Here is a 17,896-nt window from a genome sequence, read left to right as displayed (position 1 = left end):
GAGGGTGATGTCACAGAGCAGTAGACAGCACAGCTGGGTCTGGGCCTGGCTCCAGAGTGCTGAAACTTGGGCCTTTAGCTTCATTCATTTTTTGCTATCTAATACATATCCTGAAGTGAATATTTTACTAGTATAATGCTGTTCATGCAGCAAACAGCAAGACATTCCCCATCTTCTAGATAAACTCTGAACAGCACCTTTCCCCTACTGGTTCTGTAACTGGAAAGTCGCATACTATGAGTTTTTTCTTTAACTTCCTCTCATTAAACGTCAAATTTAATCAGGCTGTGATTATCAGGTAGTCTTCAACCACAGCCATTTCCTGCCCAGCTCAGACACACTGCTCAGAATGAAATCCAGCGTATTTTCTTTCTTTCCTAGTACTCAAAAACTTCCTGTTCTAGGAAGCAGCTAGTTGCTCTGATGTGAAAATGTATCTTCTTTTAGCAACTATAGTAGGCCAAAAATCTGGACAAAAAATGAAGCTATAAGGTAAGTTTCAAAATTATATCACTCTGGTCATATTCAACATATGTAAGGTGAACTATATGTTGTATGCTAAATTGAGAGGAAGCTATGGTACAGCATGAAACTTCGCAGATTTTTCAACGACAGACCCAATTTTAAACATTCTATTCCATGTAAACTGGGGTTAAGAAGAAACAGTTACCTTATACGCAAAAAAGAATTTGCAATGTTGATTCTGTGATTATAGACCAGGTAGTAAGCGTAAGGGTGAAAACAGTCACGGAGATGTTTTTCACAGCCCATCCTGAAATAAGTTCCTCAACCCAAGTACACACAGCCAGCAAGCAGTGTTTGGATAGTTGTCTTACAGCTCAGGATGGACTATCTCAACACAGCGATGAATCAGTTGCTTAGCTGGACAGTGTGTAAACAAGAGATTTAATTGGCTTTTGGAAAATAAGTATTGAAAGGTAAAAATTACATAAAAGTGTACCAACAGACAATCTGTTTCTACAACTTTAGTATTTAAGAATACAAGTTCTAACCACCAATAGTGGGTAGTACTCAATGTGCCCAAGCCACTTTCATACAAACTACCTTTTATTTAAAGATGGTCTTCAGAAGTAGGTTATGTTGTTTTCTTTTGTTTTTCTTCAGGCTGGCCTGGACTCACTGTGGCCCTCCTGCATCAACCTCCCTAGGAGTGGGATTGTAGGTGTAGGTCTCCTTTGAAGTTTTACCACCCCCACTAAATAGAAAGGGAAATTAAAGCTGGAAGATGCAGCATCTGAAAGGCACAAAGCCCAGCAGCACTCTAACCTATTGTCTAGCAGGGTGTGGTAGCCTAGCATGGTGCTAGATCACTTCCTTATCTGTTTAGTGAGGAAGGTAATACTTCAAATGAGAGGCAAACTTGTAATCTCAGCCCCTGGGAGGAGGAGGCAGAAGGATCACTGAGCCACCCTGCAATACACCATGAGACCCTGTCTCAAAAGCCAAACAAATCTGTACACCATAAACTGTCTTTCAATGAAAACACAGATGCTACAGTACTCTTTTGATATATACTATTATTATCACCATTTGTTCAAATATCTATCTCTGACCCTAAACAGAATCTCGCAGAAAGTGACTCCATCCCTATATCATCAGCAACATTCAACAATGATTGGAAAGTGTTATCAATTGGTAAAATGCCAAATTCAGTTTATGGTTTTGCAGCATTATTGTCACTGACTAATCTCATCCTACCAAGTCTCTAAGAAGCAAATTTTTCTGTGAGGTAACGAAGCAAAATGGCACAGAACACAGGCTCTGGAATCAAACTGGCTGGATGTGAACCTCTCATAGGCAGCTAAATTAGGTAGCAAGAGGCAGTCGGACAGGAATGGCCATATTTACACACTTCCCTAATGGATAAATGGTAGAAGGAGGTTACTGGCACCACCCCTTTCAGATTTTCAGTATAAATAAACCACTAGCTCATTAGGGGTGGCCATCCTCTCCCATCTAAGACTAAAGACAAGACTAAGACTATAGATTATCAATCAAGGTTAATGATGTCATCTATGTACACTTGGTACTGTACCCTGCTTCTGCAACTATATCTGTAATCTTATTGATTAGTCATAATTTTGTTCCATGTGGTAACCACCTGATTTTGCTCTTTACAACTTCTTTTGAAAAGTGGGCCCCTCAGCAACCCACGAGGGACTCCTGTCTCTCAGAAACTATTCCTATTCTCTATCTCCCCTTTTCACCTGTTGTTACTTAGAATTCATCGTTCTAACCACCAATAGTGGGTAGTACTAAATGTGCAGGATTTCTTAAATCCCAAGACGCTTTTGGCTAGTCCGTTGTAAAACTGCAAGAAATTCTTAGTGAAATAGAGGCATCTATTCAAATAGAGGCAAGTGACTTTGGGGAACAAGATCTCGGGGTATCCGATATGTAGCAGGTTGGGAGTTACATTTATTTTTCCTATATAATCTGGCAGGTTGGGAGTTACATTTATTTCTCCTATATTATCTAGCAGGCCTATATCAAATCCACCAGATAACACTGAAATCAGGAAGAAATGAGTTAATTTCAATTTAGTTAACTCATCTACAAAACATGCCAGACAGTAATCACTGTACCCACTTCATAGGATTAGGATTAAATAAGATAATGCTTTTAACTATTTTCTGACCCTTCTTTTTTCTTTATTTATTTTTTTCTTTCTTTTTGAGGCAGGGTCTGGGTATATAGTTCAGACAGGTCTTGAACTCACTTTGTAGGCCAGGCTGGCCTCAAACTCTCTCCCCTGCCTCAGACCCTGGACTGTAGCGATTGCCGATGTGCACCCCGTGCCCCGCGCTGCTCATTTCTGACACACCACCTCCCAGTCACTGTGGCTCAATCTAGAGATGCCTCTATTTCACTAAGAACTTCTTGCAATTTTACAGTGGACTAGCCACAAACGTCTTGGGATTTAAGAAGTCCTCAGGGTACATTATTTTTAGGGCGAGCTTATCCAATACCAACTGAGTTCAAAAAATCTAACCTTGGAGGTTTGAGTTGGCAAGAGTGTGCTTACTAAAGTGTACTCAATTTGCTTGTTGTCACAGTCTGTAAGAAAAGAGTAAGGAGGAGCAGAAAGGTACAGCCCAACTCACTAACACCCAAATCAACACCACCTGATGTATGCACACAGCCAGGCTGTGTGGGAGGTGGGCGATTTCCAGGAGGAAATATTTTCCTGGAATCGCCTTGCTTCTGGCCCCAGACACGGCTCTTTCTCCCCAGCACTCCAGGGCCCTTTCCTCTCCAATTTGGAGACTGAGCTACAACAAACGACATGTCCATGTCCTTCTCTTAAAATTAGCTAACTGTACTCCCAATACAAGCTAGGGTTTTTTTTTTTTTTTATTTGTTTGTTTCTTTTGTTTTGCTTTGTTCTTTGAGATAGGGTCGTGTACTGGACTGGTCTCAAAGTCTTGGCAATCTTCCTGCCTCAGCCTCCCAAGGGCTGGGATCATAGGTGTTCACCATCAAACCTAGCTCAGATTAGGACTGGTTTGGTATTTTACAGTTCTTTGGGTTAAAGGGCACAGTCTCCAAATTCTGAGACTTTTCCTTCCAATATTAAAATACTGTAAGGGGGCGGGGGAAGGCCAGAGGTTGAAAACACAACTTTCACAAAAACACCTAACGTCAGATCCAACACTAGGTCCACAGCCCAAGTCTCGGAGAAAGAAGGTCAAAAAGGAAAAGAAACACTTGGTGTTTCTTTCAAATAAGTGTTGGGTAACAGCAAAACCCAAATTCCAAAATCTAAGTATCCTACCTAAAGTCAGCTCAAGTTAAGCGCGAAGCACCGCTGACAAAGCCGGGCGCCGCGAATGCCGCCTCGCTCCGGACGCAGGCTCGCGGGCGCGCGGCGTGCCCCGACCCCTGCCCCGGCCCCGACTGGCAGTGGCCGCTCCCGCTCGGCCCGCTAAAAATAACCCGGGCCCCCGCGCCAGCGAACTTCTGCCGAGGGCGGCAGGACAATGAGGACCGGGCTGTCACCGGCAGACGGGACCGAGCCGCGCGCGGACCCTGCGACCCCGCGGCCCGCGGCCCGGAGGCAGAGGGGGCCCGGCGGAGCCCGCACGGCGCGGGGCCGGGCCGCAGATGCCCAGGGAGTCGCGGCGGAGGAGGCGATACGCGTACGGCCCGGCGCCCACCTCACCCTGCCGCGGCCGCGCACACCCACCCCGGGACTCCTACCTGGGAGCAGGCGCCGCGCCGCTAGGAGGCGGCTGGGTGCGCGGGAGACGCCGCCGCCGAAGCCCGGGAGCCACAGGGAGGCTGCGGAGCGCGCGCTCCCTCCACGGTGTCGCCCCACCCCCGGCCACCAGAGCCTGCGCCCCAGCCCGCTGTCTGCGCGCGCGGGCGGGCGGGCCGAGGGGGCGGGGCTGGTGGGCGGTGGGTCTGGGAGGGGAGGGGCGGGCGGACCTCGGGGGCGGGGCCGAGTGCTGGCCGTTCTGATTAGCATCTATGCCCCAAGTGGGACCGCAGACGCTCAGGGTTTAGCTTAGACTGACTTTCTTCCCGACCCGTAGCAGTTAGAGGCGGGCCCAATGTGTTCTTTACTACCGCCTTTTCGTCAAACTCGAAAGTAAGGAAAGGGCGATGGTTTGAATTGGCAGCCAAACGGCCCAATCATCATTGGGAAAAAGGCCTCTGAACTCAGATTGATGTGCTCTCCTCCAATAGAGTAGACCCAGGAGCTGAGCGATCTGGCCCCGGATGTGGGTTTGGCCTTGGGGTGTTGCTGAGAGACTCTCCACCACAGCTGCTTGCAGGGGCGGAACTGAATGTTATTCTTAATTGTCATGTGACGGGCTCTGGATTGAATGGGGGGAAAAGTGTGGCGGACAAGGATCCAAACTGGAGAATTCCCTCATCTTCGCGATCCTCCCCGCTCTCCAACTAAGGGCGCTGCCAGGTGAGTCGCGGCACTGGCCTCCCCAGCAGCGCGGCAGACCCTGCCCCGCCGCACTTGCCCGGCCAGGGCTGCGGACGCCTCGATCGGGAACCGGAAGGTCCGCGTGTGCTGACGAAGGTCGGGGAGAGCGGAGGGACGTCCGGAAGCTGGGAGCCAGCGGGCCCGAAAGCGGCCGCGCGGGGAGCGGGACGCCGGCCCCGGGAGTGCTGAGGTGGCCAGCCCGGCGGCTGCACCGGCTGTCCACGGCTGCCGTTACCCGCACGGACTCGTGAGCTCAGCGGGCCGACTGTCGGGCAGGAGGCGAGCCCACGCGCAAGGGTTGTGCGGTGTTGGGAGGCGCCGTGCACGGCCCGCGGGGCCCAGGGGATGCGACGGGGACGCGGAGCTGGCGTCTGCATCCTGCGGGAGCTCGGGAGGGGACAGTGGCGCTTTTTTGTTTCAGAGTACGCCTGTGTCTTTCCCTTAAGGGAAAAGGCAAAAGTGACAGAAAGAGGCAGCCCGGCTTTTTAAGTTAATAAGAGTGTAGTGCAGAATTAAGAGTCGTGTGTCGTTCGGGGCTGTAGCTCCGCGCACGCTCCTTCAGCGCCTTTTCCGTCAGAGCAGGGAGCTTCCCAGTGAAGAGAGCTGTCCTGCAGGTGTGCACGAAATTTGTGGCAGCCCACGTTATAAAGCGGTGCCCACAGGAAGATTATGCCCTTTGCATCCTGGCACCTCCAGTCTTAAGCCTGTAGTTAGGGCAGCCACCTGGTCAATGAGAAAAGCCTTAAGGAGAAAGAAAGTGAAGTTAGCCTCATCCAGTGACAAAAAGTTATGTTGAAGTACGTGCTATCTGCTGTTTCGTGGAGCGATTCTAGAATGGCCAGGTTGGAGATCAGATCTGAGCGATTTCATTTAGTCATCAATCAGCGCCAATCTCTGCCAGTCCTCCTGAATTCCCTCGCACCCTGGTAACCAAAGGAGAGCAGTAGAATGGGCGCCTTCCCCAGCGGAAGAGGGAAGCGCCCTCCTACAGTGCGAGGCGGCGCCAGTGCGGGAGCCCAGGGAAAGGGGGGTGGAATGTTCCTACCACCTTCCTGGAAGCCAAACAGATGTGTACTCTTCACCATGCCCTGTGTGTGGACGCTGCTAGTAAGTCCGAGTGGTTCTAAAACGTGAATGAGCACAGATTCACCTAGCCAGGCTTGCGCTCTCTCTTGCTCGCTCGCTCGTCGCTTTCTTCCATTCATTCACTCATTCATTTGGTCCCAGGTCTCACTATGCAGCTCGAACTCATAGTGATCCTCCTGTCTCAGCCTCCCCAGCGCTGGGATTACAGGCTTGCGCCACCATGTCTGGTTTCGGTGGCCGGCTCTGCGTGGGGTTTAGCAGGATATGCGGTACCGGGGATCGAACCCTGGTCCTTGCTCTTGCCAGGTCCTCCTAGGTAGGTTCTTCAGCTTTTCCTTGTTTCTTAACCTTTGTGTACCTTTTCTCCAGTTTACTCCTTATCCTACACCTTATCTTTCTCTTTCCAGCAAGTGTTCCGTCTTGTCTGACCTTACCCAGGGGCATATTTCCCCAGCGGGAGCCAATAGTAGTTAGATTCCTTTCCTAAAAATGTCAGAAGGCCCTTTTCTCAATCTCAGTGCTTTATCTTTCATCTTCTCCATATAGCTCAGAGAAATAAAATTTTCTCAGCTGTTGCATGTTCTTATCTACTGTTAACTCCCCCTCCCCCCACCTTAGAGCAGTCTGACTCCTCTCTTTTGCATTTTGCCTGCCCTTATTCCAAGTGGTCAAAGGCTTGGTCTGAAAAACCTGACTACATGGAGAACCATATTGTAAGCATGTGTGTGAAGATAAAATTTAATAACTTAATATCTTAGCTGTCTTAAGTTAACGTAGACCCAATCAGAATAACAATTAGCTTAGTGATTTTAATTCTGAAAAAATGAAATAGGAAATAGTCTGGAAAGGAAAACAGTGAGTAGCTATGAGACCTTCCAGATATTCCTACATATCCTGAATCAGTAGTGAGTTTGTGCTTTTGCTATAAAACAAAACTATAGGTCAGTGAGACAAAACATCGATGCTCTGATTGTTGAATAATTTACCATCAATACTTAAAAAATGCATCAAGTTTTAGGTAGTCTATTCTAACAGGAAAATGTGAGAAAAATTTTAGGCTCCATAAACTAAACACAAATATGATATCGATACCTTTTATTTAGCCCAGTGACCTCTTCACAATCGTAATTCTGCTTGATGATTGCTTAATATTCTTATAGTTTTTAATAACCCATATAAAAAAACCCTCTTCTCACAGGGTCCTGAGTTCAATCCCCGGTACCAAAAAAAAAACAAAAAACCTCTTTTACCAGACATGGTGGCTTTTGAGGCAGGAGGATCACCCCCTGAGACCAGCCTGGGCTACATAATGAATTTATTCCAGTCTGAACTACACAGTGAGACCCTGTCTCCAAAAAGAAAAAAAACCTCTTCTCAGCTGCACACTACCTCCGCCCCTCTTACCACTTTGATTTCAAACATTTTATCTTATTACCCCTTGAAATTGAATTAAAAAGCTAAAGTTTTGCAAATGTATAGGAAGATTAAAAACATCCCTGGGGACCAGAAGGAACACCATGGGTGCCTGGACTAGAGCAATGAAAAGGAACACACTCCTGGAGATCTCCTTATAGAGTTACCCTTTGCTGTGGGCTATAAGAAATGACAGCTCTATTGGCAGTCGTAGTTCCAGGTTTTAGAAGTTTTTAAAGGAAGAGTGATGGGAACAGTTACAGTGTTCTGGGCCTTCCAGGTGAGCTGGAAGAAGGCCTGAGACCCGGGGAAACGCGAGATGCAGCGTTCTCTCGAGTCTGTGAAATAAGCTTGGTACATCATGGACTTCCAATGACCCAAAATTAGAAAGTGTAAGTGGGAAAGGAGCCACCTCTGTTCACTAGGACTAGTAGTGATGTTTTTCTGGTATCCAGTCTTGGCTTTTCCCTCTCTTAGGGTGTGTCTCCCTTTCTCAGACCCCACGGCAGCCTCTCTCCACTGTTTAAATGAGAATGTCCCTGGCCCAGAGAGTACTGCTCACCTGGCTCTTCACACTGCTCTTCTTGATCATGCTGGTGCTGAAGCTGGATGAGAAGGCTCCGTGGAGCTGGTTCCTCATATTCATCCCGGTCTGGATATTCGACACCATCCTCCTTGTCATGCTGATTGTGAAAATGGCTGGGCGGTGCAAGTCTGGTTTTGACCCTCGCCACGGATCACACAACATCAAGAAGAAAGCCTGGTACCTCATTGCCATGTTACTTAAGTTAGCCTTCTGCCTCACACTCTGTGCTAAACTGGAGCAGTTTACAACCATGAATCTGTCGTATGTCTTCATCCCTCTGTGGGCCTTACTGGCTGGGGCACTAACAGAACTTGGATATAACGTCTTTTTTGTGAGAGACTGACTTAAGTACAGAACATCATTTTGTGTCTGTTGCTCTGAAACAGGTGACAGTTACAGTGTTCTGGGCCTTCCAGGTGAGCTGGAAGAAGGCCTGAGACCCGGGGAAACGCCAGATGCAGTGTTCTCTCGAGTCTGTGAAATAAGCTTGGTACATCATGGACTTCCAATCAACCCAAAGCTGGATTATTCAGTATTTGAGTTCTTGCTATCTTTATTACTCCTATGTAAATAAAGTTTGTTCTTGACCTTATTTTTCCACTTGACTCTTGAATAATCTGTTGTATGTGGTCAATATTTTTTAATTTTTGTTTTCATTAGTACATTTGCAGTACATAATGATTATATTCATTGTGGTGATTTGATGCATATACATACTCCCCCTATATGTGCTCAACGTTTAAACATAAAGCCCATAAACTAGCTCTAGAGTGAATTCAAGGGCAACATGAACTATATAGCAAGACCATATCTCATCTGAAAAAGTTTTTAATCTGTATATTTAAGTTCATTATATCATGACCCTGTAATGACCAAAATAATTGGCTATTCATACTTACAAATTATTAAGAAAAAAACTTAGTTACTGGAGTATTGAGAAAGAATTTGAGTGTCATATGCTTTCACCCGTGCTAAGTTCACTGTCACCGCTACTTTCTAATTGGGACAGATGAGAGGTGGCATGCCAGTGAAGAAGTTTGTCTATGCCTAAAGCAGGGGCCTCTATCCTCATTCTGTCAGAACAGGCCCAGTTCATGCCTGTTGTCGTAGGGCCCCAGAGGGTTAGTGCCCCATTCACTCTTGGGGTGTCCTGCTTTGACAAATGTCATCACCCTAATAGGACACTTCACCAATTCCACAGAAGCAGATGTAACAGTAATTTAAAAATTCTAAAAGGGGATTATAACTAAAGCAGAATGGCTCCCTGCCTTATATAGTGCTTTTAGCTCTTTAAGAAATCTAAAGTGGTACTGTTCTATTTTTAAAAGGTCTAACATACCAGTTTTTGTCTGCTAACACAGATTACTTTAATACAGAATTTTGGGCTCCTTTACAAACATTTAAAAAGCACGACAAATTAAGACAGCTTAAATTTTTGCTCAGCGTTTGAAACTAAAATCTAACCTAAATAAAAATCAATTGTAAATATTTTTCCAGCTTATAATTAATATTGTATTGGGGTATTTGAAAATAGGATTGCAGATAATTAATATGTGGAATGGTTCTGGGTATAAACAGATATTCCTAACTCAGATCTGAGCTGTTTGATCTCTATAATATATTAAGTAAATTCAAAATAAACCTTTCACCTCTGTAGTTCAATAAAAGTATTCATGCAAGTGTTCTCTAGCAGTGAGCCCTCACAGAGAAAATGGAAACAGGTACAGCACCACATGTGAAGTCAGCCAGGACAGGGATCAGCAGGACATATCTGTCAGGGGACACATGTGAATAGGGTTTTGTTCCAGTTTTGAGCTCAGCCCTTGTGACAAAGCCATAGACCTTGGCTGTGTTCTAATAAAGTTTTATGACAGGAAATTTACACATAATATTCTTTTGATTTTTGCTTCAACCATTTAAAATTACAAAGACTTCTTGCCTTACAGGCTGCACACAAGCAGGTGGTGGGCGAGATAGGGGCTGCGGGCAGTAGTTTGCTGACCCCTCCACTAGGATGAGAAAGTCAAAAATCTGAGATTGCTGAGAAGATAGAGCAGGTCTCCTAACAAAAAAAAAATGCCTGAGAATTATATGTAAAAGGCAACAGAGTAACCAACCTGTTTGCACAAGAGCATCAATGTTGAGGACACCTGAAGAGTTTAAAGAAAGTAGACCTTTAATTTGGTATAGTGCTGTGCTAAAGCCCACAGTGAGGGATCACTGATGGTACCGTAGTCACAATACATTTAAAAGTAATCAAAGACAGAACCATGCTTACAAGTAGAAAAAACAATACATAATCCATTAGTATTGCAAGAAAATGCCATTCTACATTTGGTTTTAGTTAGAGGCTACTTCCTTTATAATACAGAGAAGTTTGCTAATGGGGTTTTAAGATAAACACACTGCCTTCCAGAAAGAAACTTAAGCATCAAAACCTTACTGATGCCATTACTGTTAGGGTAGTGCATACAGTAATTTCGGGACATAAAACTTGTCTGGTTTGAAGCGAAGATTTGTTTTAACTTCTGAGTATAAACAACTTGTGAACAAAAGAACTTTTTGTAAGACTTGAAATATGAAAAGAAGAAAGAGCCAGGCATGGTGGCGCACAGTCTAATCCCAGCACTCAGGAGGCTGAGATAGGAGATCACCAGATCTTGGCAAGTTCAAGGTTAGTCTGTGCTATATAAGCAAGTTCAAGGCCATCCTTCACTATGTAGTGAGACTGTCTCAAAAACAAGAAAAAGAAAGACGTTCAAAGGATCCACAACTGAGGGACATCCTGAACATGAGGGTAAGATGTAGCAGTCCCCACCTATACAGAACATGAACACAGACCCACTTGAAAGTAGAAAGTCTCTGGGCTGGTGAGATGGCTTAGTGGTCTAAAGCACCTACTTAGAACAAGCTTAGCAAAAGCACAGGGACCATGGTTCAATCCCCCAGCACCACATGCCAGCCAGCCCCGCCCCCTGGTGGGCTGAGCTGGCCACACACACACACAATAAATAAATAAATAAACTTAAAAAAAAAAAAGAAAGTAGAAAGTCTTCAGGTCCCAAGAAATACACTGAAAGCCTCAAGAGCTAGAAAGCTTCCTAGAGGTGCAGCTGCCTGTAATTTTTAGGGTTCTTAGCCTTACAAATGCCTACTTCCCACTTAGCTTTTCCATGGAGCAGTAGACAGAACAATAACCAGAAGCCATGAGCCAGAGAAGAGAAGGGAGTCCTCACACAGGGCAGGTACCTGAGACACCACGAGAGCAACAACTTCTCACTGACAGCTCAGCAGAGTGCTTTAGTGTGGCCTTTACTGTGGACTGGCTGTGTCTGCAGAGGAAACACCACTCACTCTGAGCACAAAGGCTAACTGCTTTTACTCCCTGACAGAACTACCCAGATAACAGCAGTGACTTGTTAGAACTAGCTGAAAGTAAAAGAAGCTAAAGCCCAGTTAAATGAAATAAAGTTAGCTCATGGTCTCTGAAAAATGAAAGAATTTCACGCCTAATGTGATTTCTACAAATTGATCTCCTACAGGAAGTGTGTTGGGGGTGACGGATCGGTACAAGGTGCTTGTTATCAAATGCTGGGTAAGAGAGCAGGTGGGATTGCTGGTCATGGTGCCACACACCTGTAATCCCAGCATCCAGGAGGCTAAGGCAGGAGGATTACTACAAGTTTGAGGCCATCCTGGGCTATCATGTATTCTAGCCCAGCTTTCACAAGGTCTGTTTTACTCTGACTTTGCTTGCCCTGTATGCAAGTCATCCAACCACATATTCATCACAGTTCCTACTAAGTACCATCATTAATACACCATAGCCACATCCAGAATGCACATGCATCAGGATTGGCAGTCTGACAGAACTCTGAATTGCCAACTCTGAGCAAACTAGTAAATGAGGTTTTTTAAATGCCCACCATACCAGACTTTGCTCATCAAGCTTTTTCTTCTTCCCCTATTCCATCTTCTGTCCAGAAGTCAAGTGAAGAATATGTCCAGGAGACAGTAATTAGCAAAATGGCTAGGGTGATCCTAGGCTGAAAATACTCAGTGCTTCCAACTATTTAACTGTTTTAATTCCAGCAGCAGAAGCTATGGTTTGAAACATGTAATAAGCCAAACAACGAGCTAAGAATTCGGCTTGTTCTCTCATTTACTTTTCACCAATTAACAGCATAGGCAATACCTTCCCGCTTACAGAGAAGAAAAACTCAGTGAATTAATTTTCTTAAGGTTGTGTATTATTGACACACTTAAACAACCATAGGGCTACAATGGACTCAATCTAATATGCCATGAGAGACGCTGGGGTTGTCTGAAAAGGTGTCGTCTTCATGTCCTTGTCCCACTCTTAAAACAGAACACAGGCTGAAAAAGGTAGTGTTCTTCCGTTATTTCTAATTTTTTACTGTCAGTAGGCAAATTACACAAAATTGTACAGAACAAGCTTATACTTAAACATAAGCTAAATCTTTCTGATAATCAGACTTTACCAATTAAGACACACATTTGAATTCTGCCTCAGACTATGAACTATAAAAGGACTATTTATACAATGGTTGCCATTTTAGTCATGTAGGACACTGTTAAAACTTAATTTGTAATAACTCTCTGTTTCTCCAGAAAAAGCTAGTCCAAGGCAGAATGTTGAGTGTATAGGTTTATACCTCCTCTTCTAAACTGTCCAGTGGTCCTGGATATCTAATAGTTATCACAAGATTAGTTACAAGATAGAAACTTGGTGGTCTAATTTCCTCCACCTTTCTTTGTGTTGCAATCCTAAAGTTATGCTACAAAGTCTAGGACTAGCTCTTTAAGTTGTAGAAAACCACATTATCTTCCCATCCCTGTTACTCTTGTTTCTTGAAGTATTTATTTAACACCAAGTATAGTAAGAATTAGGTGTTGGGGGCGAAAAGCAATAAAGAAAATTGCGAACTTTTAGCTGAATGTGACTCAGTGTGAGCAAAGGGGCTGAGAGGCAGAGAATTAGTCCCAACAGTTATGCAGAACAGCCAGGATGGAGTCAGGAAAAGCAGGACCTAAGATGTCACTGTGTATCCCAGATGCACCTCCAGCAAAGACAGAATGAATCTGTAATATCCGTGCAGAAAATGTGCAGTTGGCCCCCCATATCCACATCTTCATCTATAGGTGCAACCAACTGCAGATTGGAAATACTCAGAAAAATACTGAACCACGGAGATCTTTTTTCCAATTATTATTCCCTAAGTAATATGGAATGGCTTACATTGTAGTAGATACTACAAATAGTCTAATGATTTAAAGCGTAAACAAGATGGGCCTGGTTTATATGCAATTACTGTGCATTTTATATAAGGCTTAAACAGCCACAAACTTAAGTGTCCAAAGGGGATTCCAGGGAATACCTGGACAAATGACTGTAAACTCTCATCTGGTAAATCTGAAAACTGGACACATGAAATGAAATCTTGTAGTATAAGTCTCAAAAGGAAGACAGCACAAAGGCTTTTCAGTGCTTCAATAAGCATCTGGCCTTTGTCCTTTAGAAAGGAGCCACTGTGCAATTTTTCTAAACAGGTAACAATCGTATCTAAAAATGACTAATCTGAGCTCAACATGGCAGTACGTGGCTATCACTGCCACATTCTAAAAAGTGAGGCAGGAGGATCATGTGTTCAAGTGCTACCTGGGAAACGTAGACCCTATCTCAAAATAAAAGGAGCTAGGATGTAGCTCAGTAGAAAATACCCTTCATTCTATCTCAGCACTACCAAAACCCAGAGAAGAAAATTTAAGGGAGAAACTAAAATCTGACTAGTAAAAGTCATGGGGTCCTGAAACTACAGGGCACAGTGGAGAGGTGTAAAGACCATGAGGACTGTCTTAGTGGTAGAACGGCCAGAAAGAAAAAATCCTTCAAAGAAACAAGAACTAGGGCCAGCCAAATAGCTCAGCGGATTAAAGCACCTGCCCATAATCCCAGCTCTTGGTAGGCTGTTAACAGGTGATCACTATGAGTCAGATGTAGTAGTGAGATCCTGAACACCCTGGTAGACCCTTCCCTAAAAAAATACAAAATAATAATAACAAAGAAACAACAACTAGAACATATCAAGAGTTCTAAGGAGTGGCAGATGCTAAATGCTGTAGGGATTAAACATGTTTAATGTGTCAACTGAGTCAGCAGTTGAAAGGTGACCTTTGAGAAAACCATCTCAATTCCCTGTGAAAAATGATAAAAATGTCCAAGAATTCAAGAGAATTAGAACACAAGAATTAACAGAAACCAGGCTCCACAAAAAGGCTGTTTTGACAACAAACTTCATGTAAAAATCTGGCTTCCCCAAAAAGAAATTAACAAATTAAAGAAAATTTTCTCAGGGGTGGGAGTCAAACTGCCAAATACATTTTCAACAGTGTGATGCAAATTATTTATAACTATATTGGCTTGCTTCTGTGTCTTCATAGTCTTAAATAGTAATGAACTTTACAGAGTAATACACTATTTGGGGGGAGTTTTGTTTTGTTTGAGACAGGGTCCCACTGTGCAATTCAGGCTGGCCTTGAACTATGTAGCCCAGGATGGCCTCAAACCCACACGTCTTCCTACTGCGGCTCCCCAAGTGCTAAGATTACACGTGTGCATCAACATGGCCAGCCTTTAACATTTTAAAAACATACATGCATAAATTTTAAGTTTCAAAGGGTATTGAAGGATCCAGAGTTCTTGCATTTTAACAGTGCATTCTTAGTAGCAGGTCACAGTAACGAAACACACAGGCAAAATATTTTACTATTAATTTATAGTTCACATAAATGCTGTATGCCTAGATTTTGTTCTCAGCTCATTCATGTTCCAAAAGGGCCTGAAGTCCAGGAAGAGCCAGAGGGAAGACAACCCAAAATGCAAGATGCTTGCCCTGCTACCCAGTAGAAAGAGTACATATGGCTCTTCACTTAGAAGGAAAAGACAGGTCTTTTAGTGCAGTCTGCTTGATATTAAATGCAGTTGTTTTCGTCTTCAGTCTGCAACAGTTACAGAAAGAACAGGAGTGCCCACAGAGAAGATAAAGGACTTACAGCTCTTTAGATGTAGACTGAATTATCTGAATGTCCCGCCAATGCCAAAGGTAAAAAGACTGTGGTTATCAATCTTTGCATTTATTGAAAAGTGGAATACAAGGAAACTACCTTTCAGACTCCAAAAACAAATCTTCACCTCTGGTAAATGTAAAATAAAGTTTGAGACAGGTGTTTTACATGACAGTCAATGTGCTCAAAAAATATAACTGAAAGGAACAAAGCAATGCTAATTTATTATTTACAAAAATCTTACCTGCCCTAAGTATTTAAGAAAAACCTGTTTTATCCCCAGGAACATTAATTAAATACCTTAAAGACCTAACCTACAAAAGAAATGTCTTCCTAACCTCAGTGAAACCCCCATTCCTGGACACATATTCACACCCACAGAAATACACACACGCGCGCACACACATACACACTTGTGCAACATCAACCTCATCTTTATTTAAGGTCAACCTTCTTGGTAACAAAGAAGATAATGAATATATGGCTTTAGTAAAGTTTGCAACTAAATATCACAAATGCTTAATTCTTTCACAGCTAACCAGCTAACCTGAGTATGGAATATATATTACTTAGATAGCTAAGAGGGTATAAACAAAAGTAGGAAAAAATAATTGCTATACCAGATACCTCTGGGGTACTTAAGTTTTTATGTAAAAGTCTATATATCCATTTAATAATTTATATAACAATTTATTCTATATAGCATATGACCATATAGAAACTACATCTTAAGTGCCTTGTTCTGGTCCAAGTAAAAGCAAAACTCTTTCATTCAGATAAAAGAAGTGGAATGTACTAAGAAACCATTAATATGATGCAGTATTAAAATAGAAATTTGTGTGTGACAAAGGTTGTCAAGAAGTTCTCAGTGACCTGAAGAGGATTTAAAAATTTTACACTATATCCCTAAGACAAGGAACAGAAGCTGCTGAATGTGAACTGGTAAGATTGTTACCCACTGATTACTTACACTTCACTTTAAGATTTAATCACTTTAGAAAACCAATTTTCCTAGTTTGACTATAGGTTATATCAGAATGTACACCTGAAAACAACCACTATAGTTGTTTTAGATACACATTCCTTCAAGTTAAATGCTTAAGGCTCATATATTTTAGAGGGATACCCTAAAGAAATTTTCCTACAATGTGACCTTGGTGCATTTATTTATATGACTGGAAAAGTGAAAATAAAGCATAACTTCTTAATTATATCACTTTCAAATTTTAAAAGATCAAAACTATTTTAACCACATCTCTTCCTATTTCTCAACTCTGGTTTGTTGAGAACTTTCATTCCCAAAGAAATCCCTAAATTTAACTTAACGAAGCAGATAAGATTGGTAGGGAGGAGCATAAGACAATGACATATAAAACAAAACCCCTATTTACATTATCATGATTTAGACTTCCCTATCCCATGACTTCCCATGCTGTAAACATATTCATTTCCTATAGTATTTGCCCGCCTTTTTATTAAAATGGGGGTCAAAACAGACATCATTGTTGCTGATCATTTTTATTTCTTCTGGTGCCTCTTTCCAAGTGGCTTCTCCCTAACTGGAAATGAGTTTTGGTGGGTGCCACGAAAGAGGCCAGAACAAAAAACACTGAAATGGAGCCCAAGGAAGTGCACCTGAAAGTTATCAACCAAAGTATGGCCCGGAGTGACAGGAGAATCAGTGAATAGGTTTGTAATGACCAGAGTTCCTTACATCTGTGCATACATCACAGACTTGTCTGACCTTTAATTCCAGAAGTGGAAGCACTCTGAAAGATTGCTGACCCCATGATTAGAGAGATGGGTTTTACTCACCCTTACTTAGGCACTGGCAATTCTGTCTCCTATGACATTTATGTTTTACAGTTCTTTACAGATGGAAGTGCACCAGGTTGTTTTCCTTGCTAGGTGGGGGGATCCTGAGAAAGATGAGGTAACCTAGTATCAGTTATAGCTCTCTATATGGCAGTCAAGGCATGGCCCTTATTTTATGGTTGATTTTTGCCATATTTTTCTCATTCTGCAAGAAAAACTTAAAAGATTTTAATTGTTCACAATTAAAATTTCTATAACTAAAGATTTTTTTTTACTCAGCTATAATCAAGAATAGCACGCGTGCTTATTAATAAAACTTTCTACTTGTTCTACAGACAACAAAGAAAGTTTGTTACAACTAAATAATCTTGGCAACATATCTTCATTAGTAGAATTAGATATTATTAAAACATCTTTTTTCTCCCAACTTTCTAAAATTTCTTCTATTACCTTAGCCACTTTCTTAATGTTGAATATAAATATTTTTAAATGTATTCCAGAAAGTAGAGCTAGGAAGTTTCACATATTCATCTTATTCAGCAACTTAAGAAATTGTGCAAAATAGGATATACAAATATACATTCATTCACACACACACATACACACAATCATAACTGAACCTCGGTTGTTTAAAATGCTTGCACAGTGTGGAGAATTTAAATACTTAGGAGACTTGAACATGTACATACATTTGCACTCCATTACCACCAACATGGAGAAACACAATGTATCAACAAATGATTTAACTGATTTGTCAATTTGTCTTTGCAGACTGAACAGAAAACATATTTATTATTATGAACCTTTATTAAGTGGTTCACATTTCAATATAAATCACACTAAAAAGATTTAAAGCTATTTACACTACAGTGCTGACACATTTAAAATGAAAAAATGGCATAAATAATCTCTATGGAAAAGCCTTAAATTGTCAAAAAAAATTCTGG

The 17,896-nt window shown here is 42.6% G+C and overlaps 2 protein-coding genes across 9 annotated transcripts in view; one reads left to right on the top strand and one right to left on the bottom strand.

The window, feature by feature from the left end:
* Positions 1-4,365, bottom strand: part of Phtf2 (putative homeodomain transcription factor 2) — a 135,424-nt gene extending 131,059 nt beyond the window's left edge. For both annotated transcript variants that reach the window (XM_023724287.1, XM_023724290.1), the window contains exon 1: positions 4,222-4,365. The gene's annotated coding sequence lies outside the window, so the exon portion shown is untranslated. The remainder of the gene's footprint in view (positions 1-4,221) is intronic.
* Positions 4,366-4,747: 382 nt separating this feature from the next.
* Tmem60 (transmembrane protein 60) lies at positions 4,748-8,630 on the top strand. 7 transcript variants are annotated; one of them, XM_023724299.1, is made up of 3 exons: positions 4,748-4,942; positions 7,743-7,854; positions 7,940-8,630. In XM_023724299.1, the coding sequence occupies exon 3, from the start codon at positions 7,990-7,992 to the stop codon at positions 8,389-8,391; it is 402 nt and encodes a 133-aa protein (XP_023580067.1). In that variant the 5' UTR covers positions 4,748-4,942; positions 7,743-7,854; positions 7,940-7,989; the 3' UTR covers positions 8,392-8,630. The 7 variants fall into 7 exon arrangements, with proteins under 7 accessions (XP_023580067.1, XP_023580069.1, XP_023580066.1 ...); XM_023724301.1 differs by lacking the exon at positions 7,743-7,854 and adding an exon at positions 5,955-6,070 and having other exon boundaries at positions 7,960-8,630; XM_023724298.1 differs by lacking the exon at positions 7,743-7,854 and adding an exon at positions 5,955-6,070.
* Positions 8,631-17,896: the final 9,266 nt, after the last annotated feature.

Source organism: Octodon degus, unplaced genomic scaffold, assembly GCF_000260255.1.
Source record: "Octodon degus isolate 3935 unplaced genomic scaffold, OctDeg1.0 scaffold00108, whole genome shotgun sequence".
Taxonomy (NCBI): Eukaryota; Metazoa; Chordata; class Mammalia; order Rodentia; family Octodontidae; genus Octodon; species Octodon degus.
This window is presented reverse-complemented; position numbering and strand designations above follow the sequence as displayed.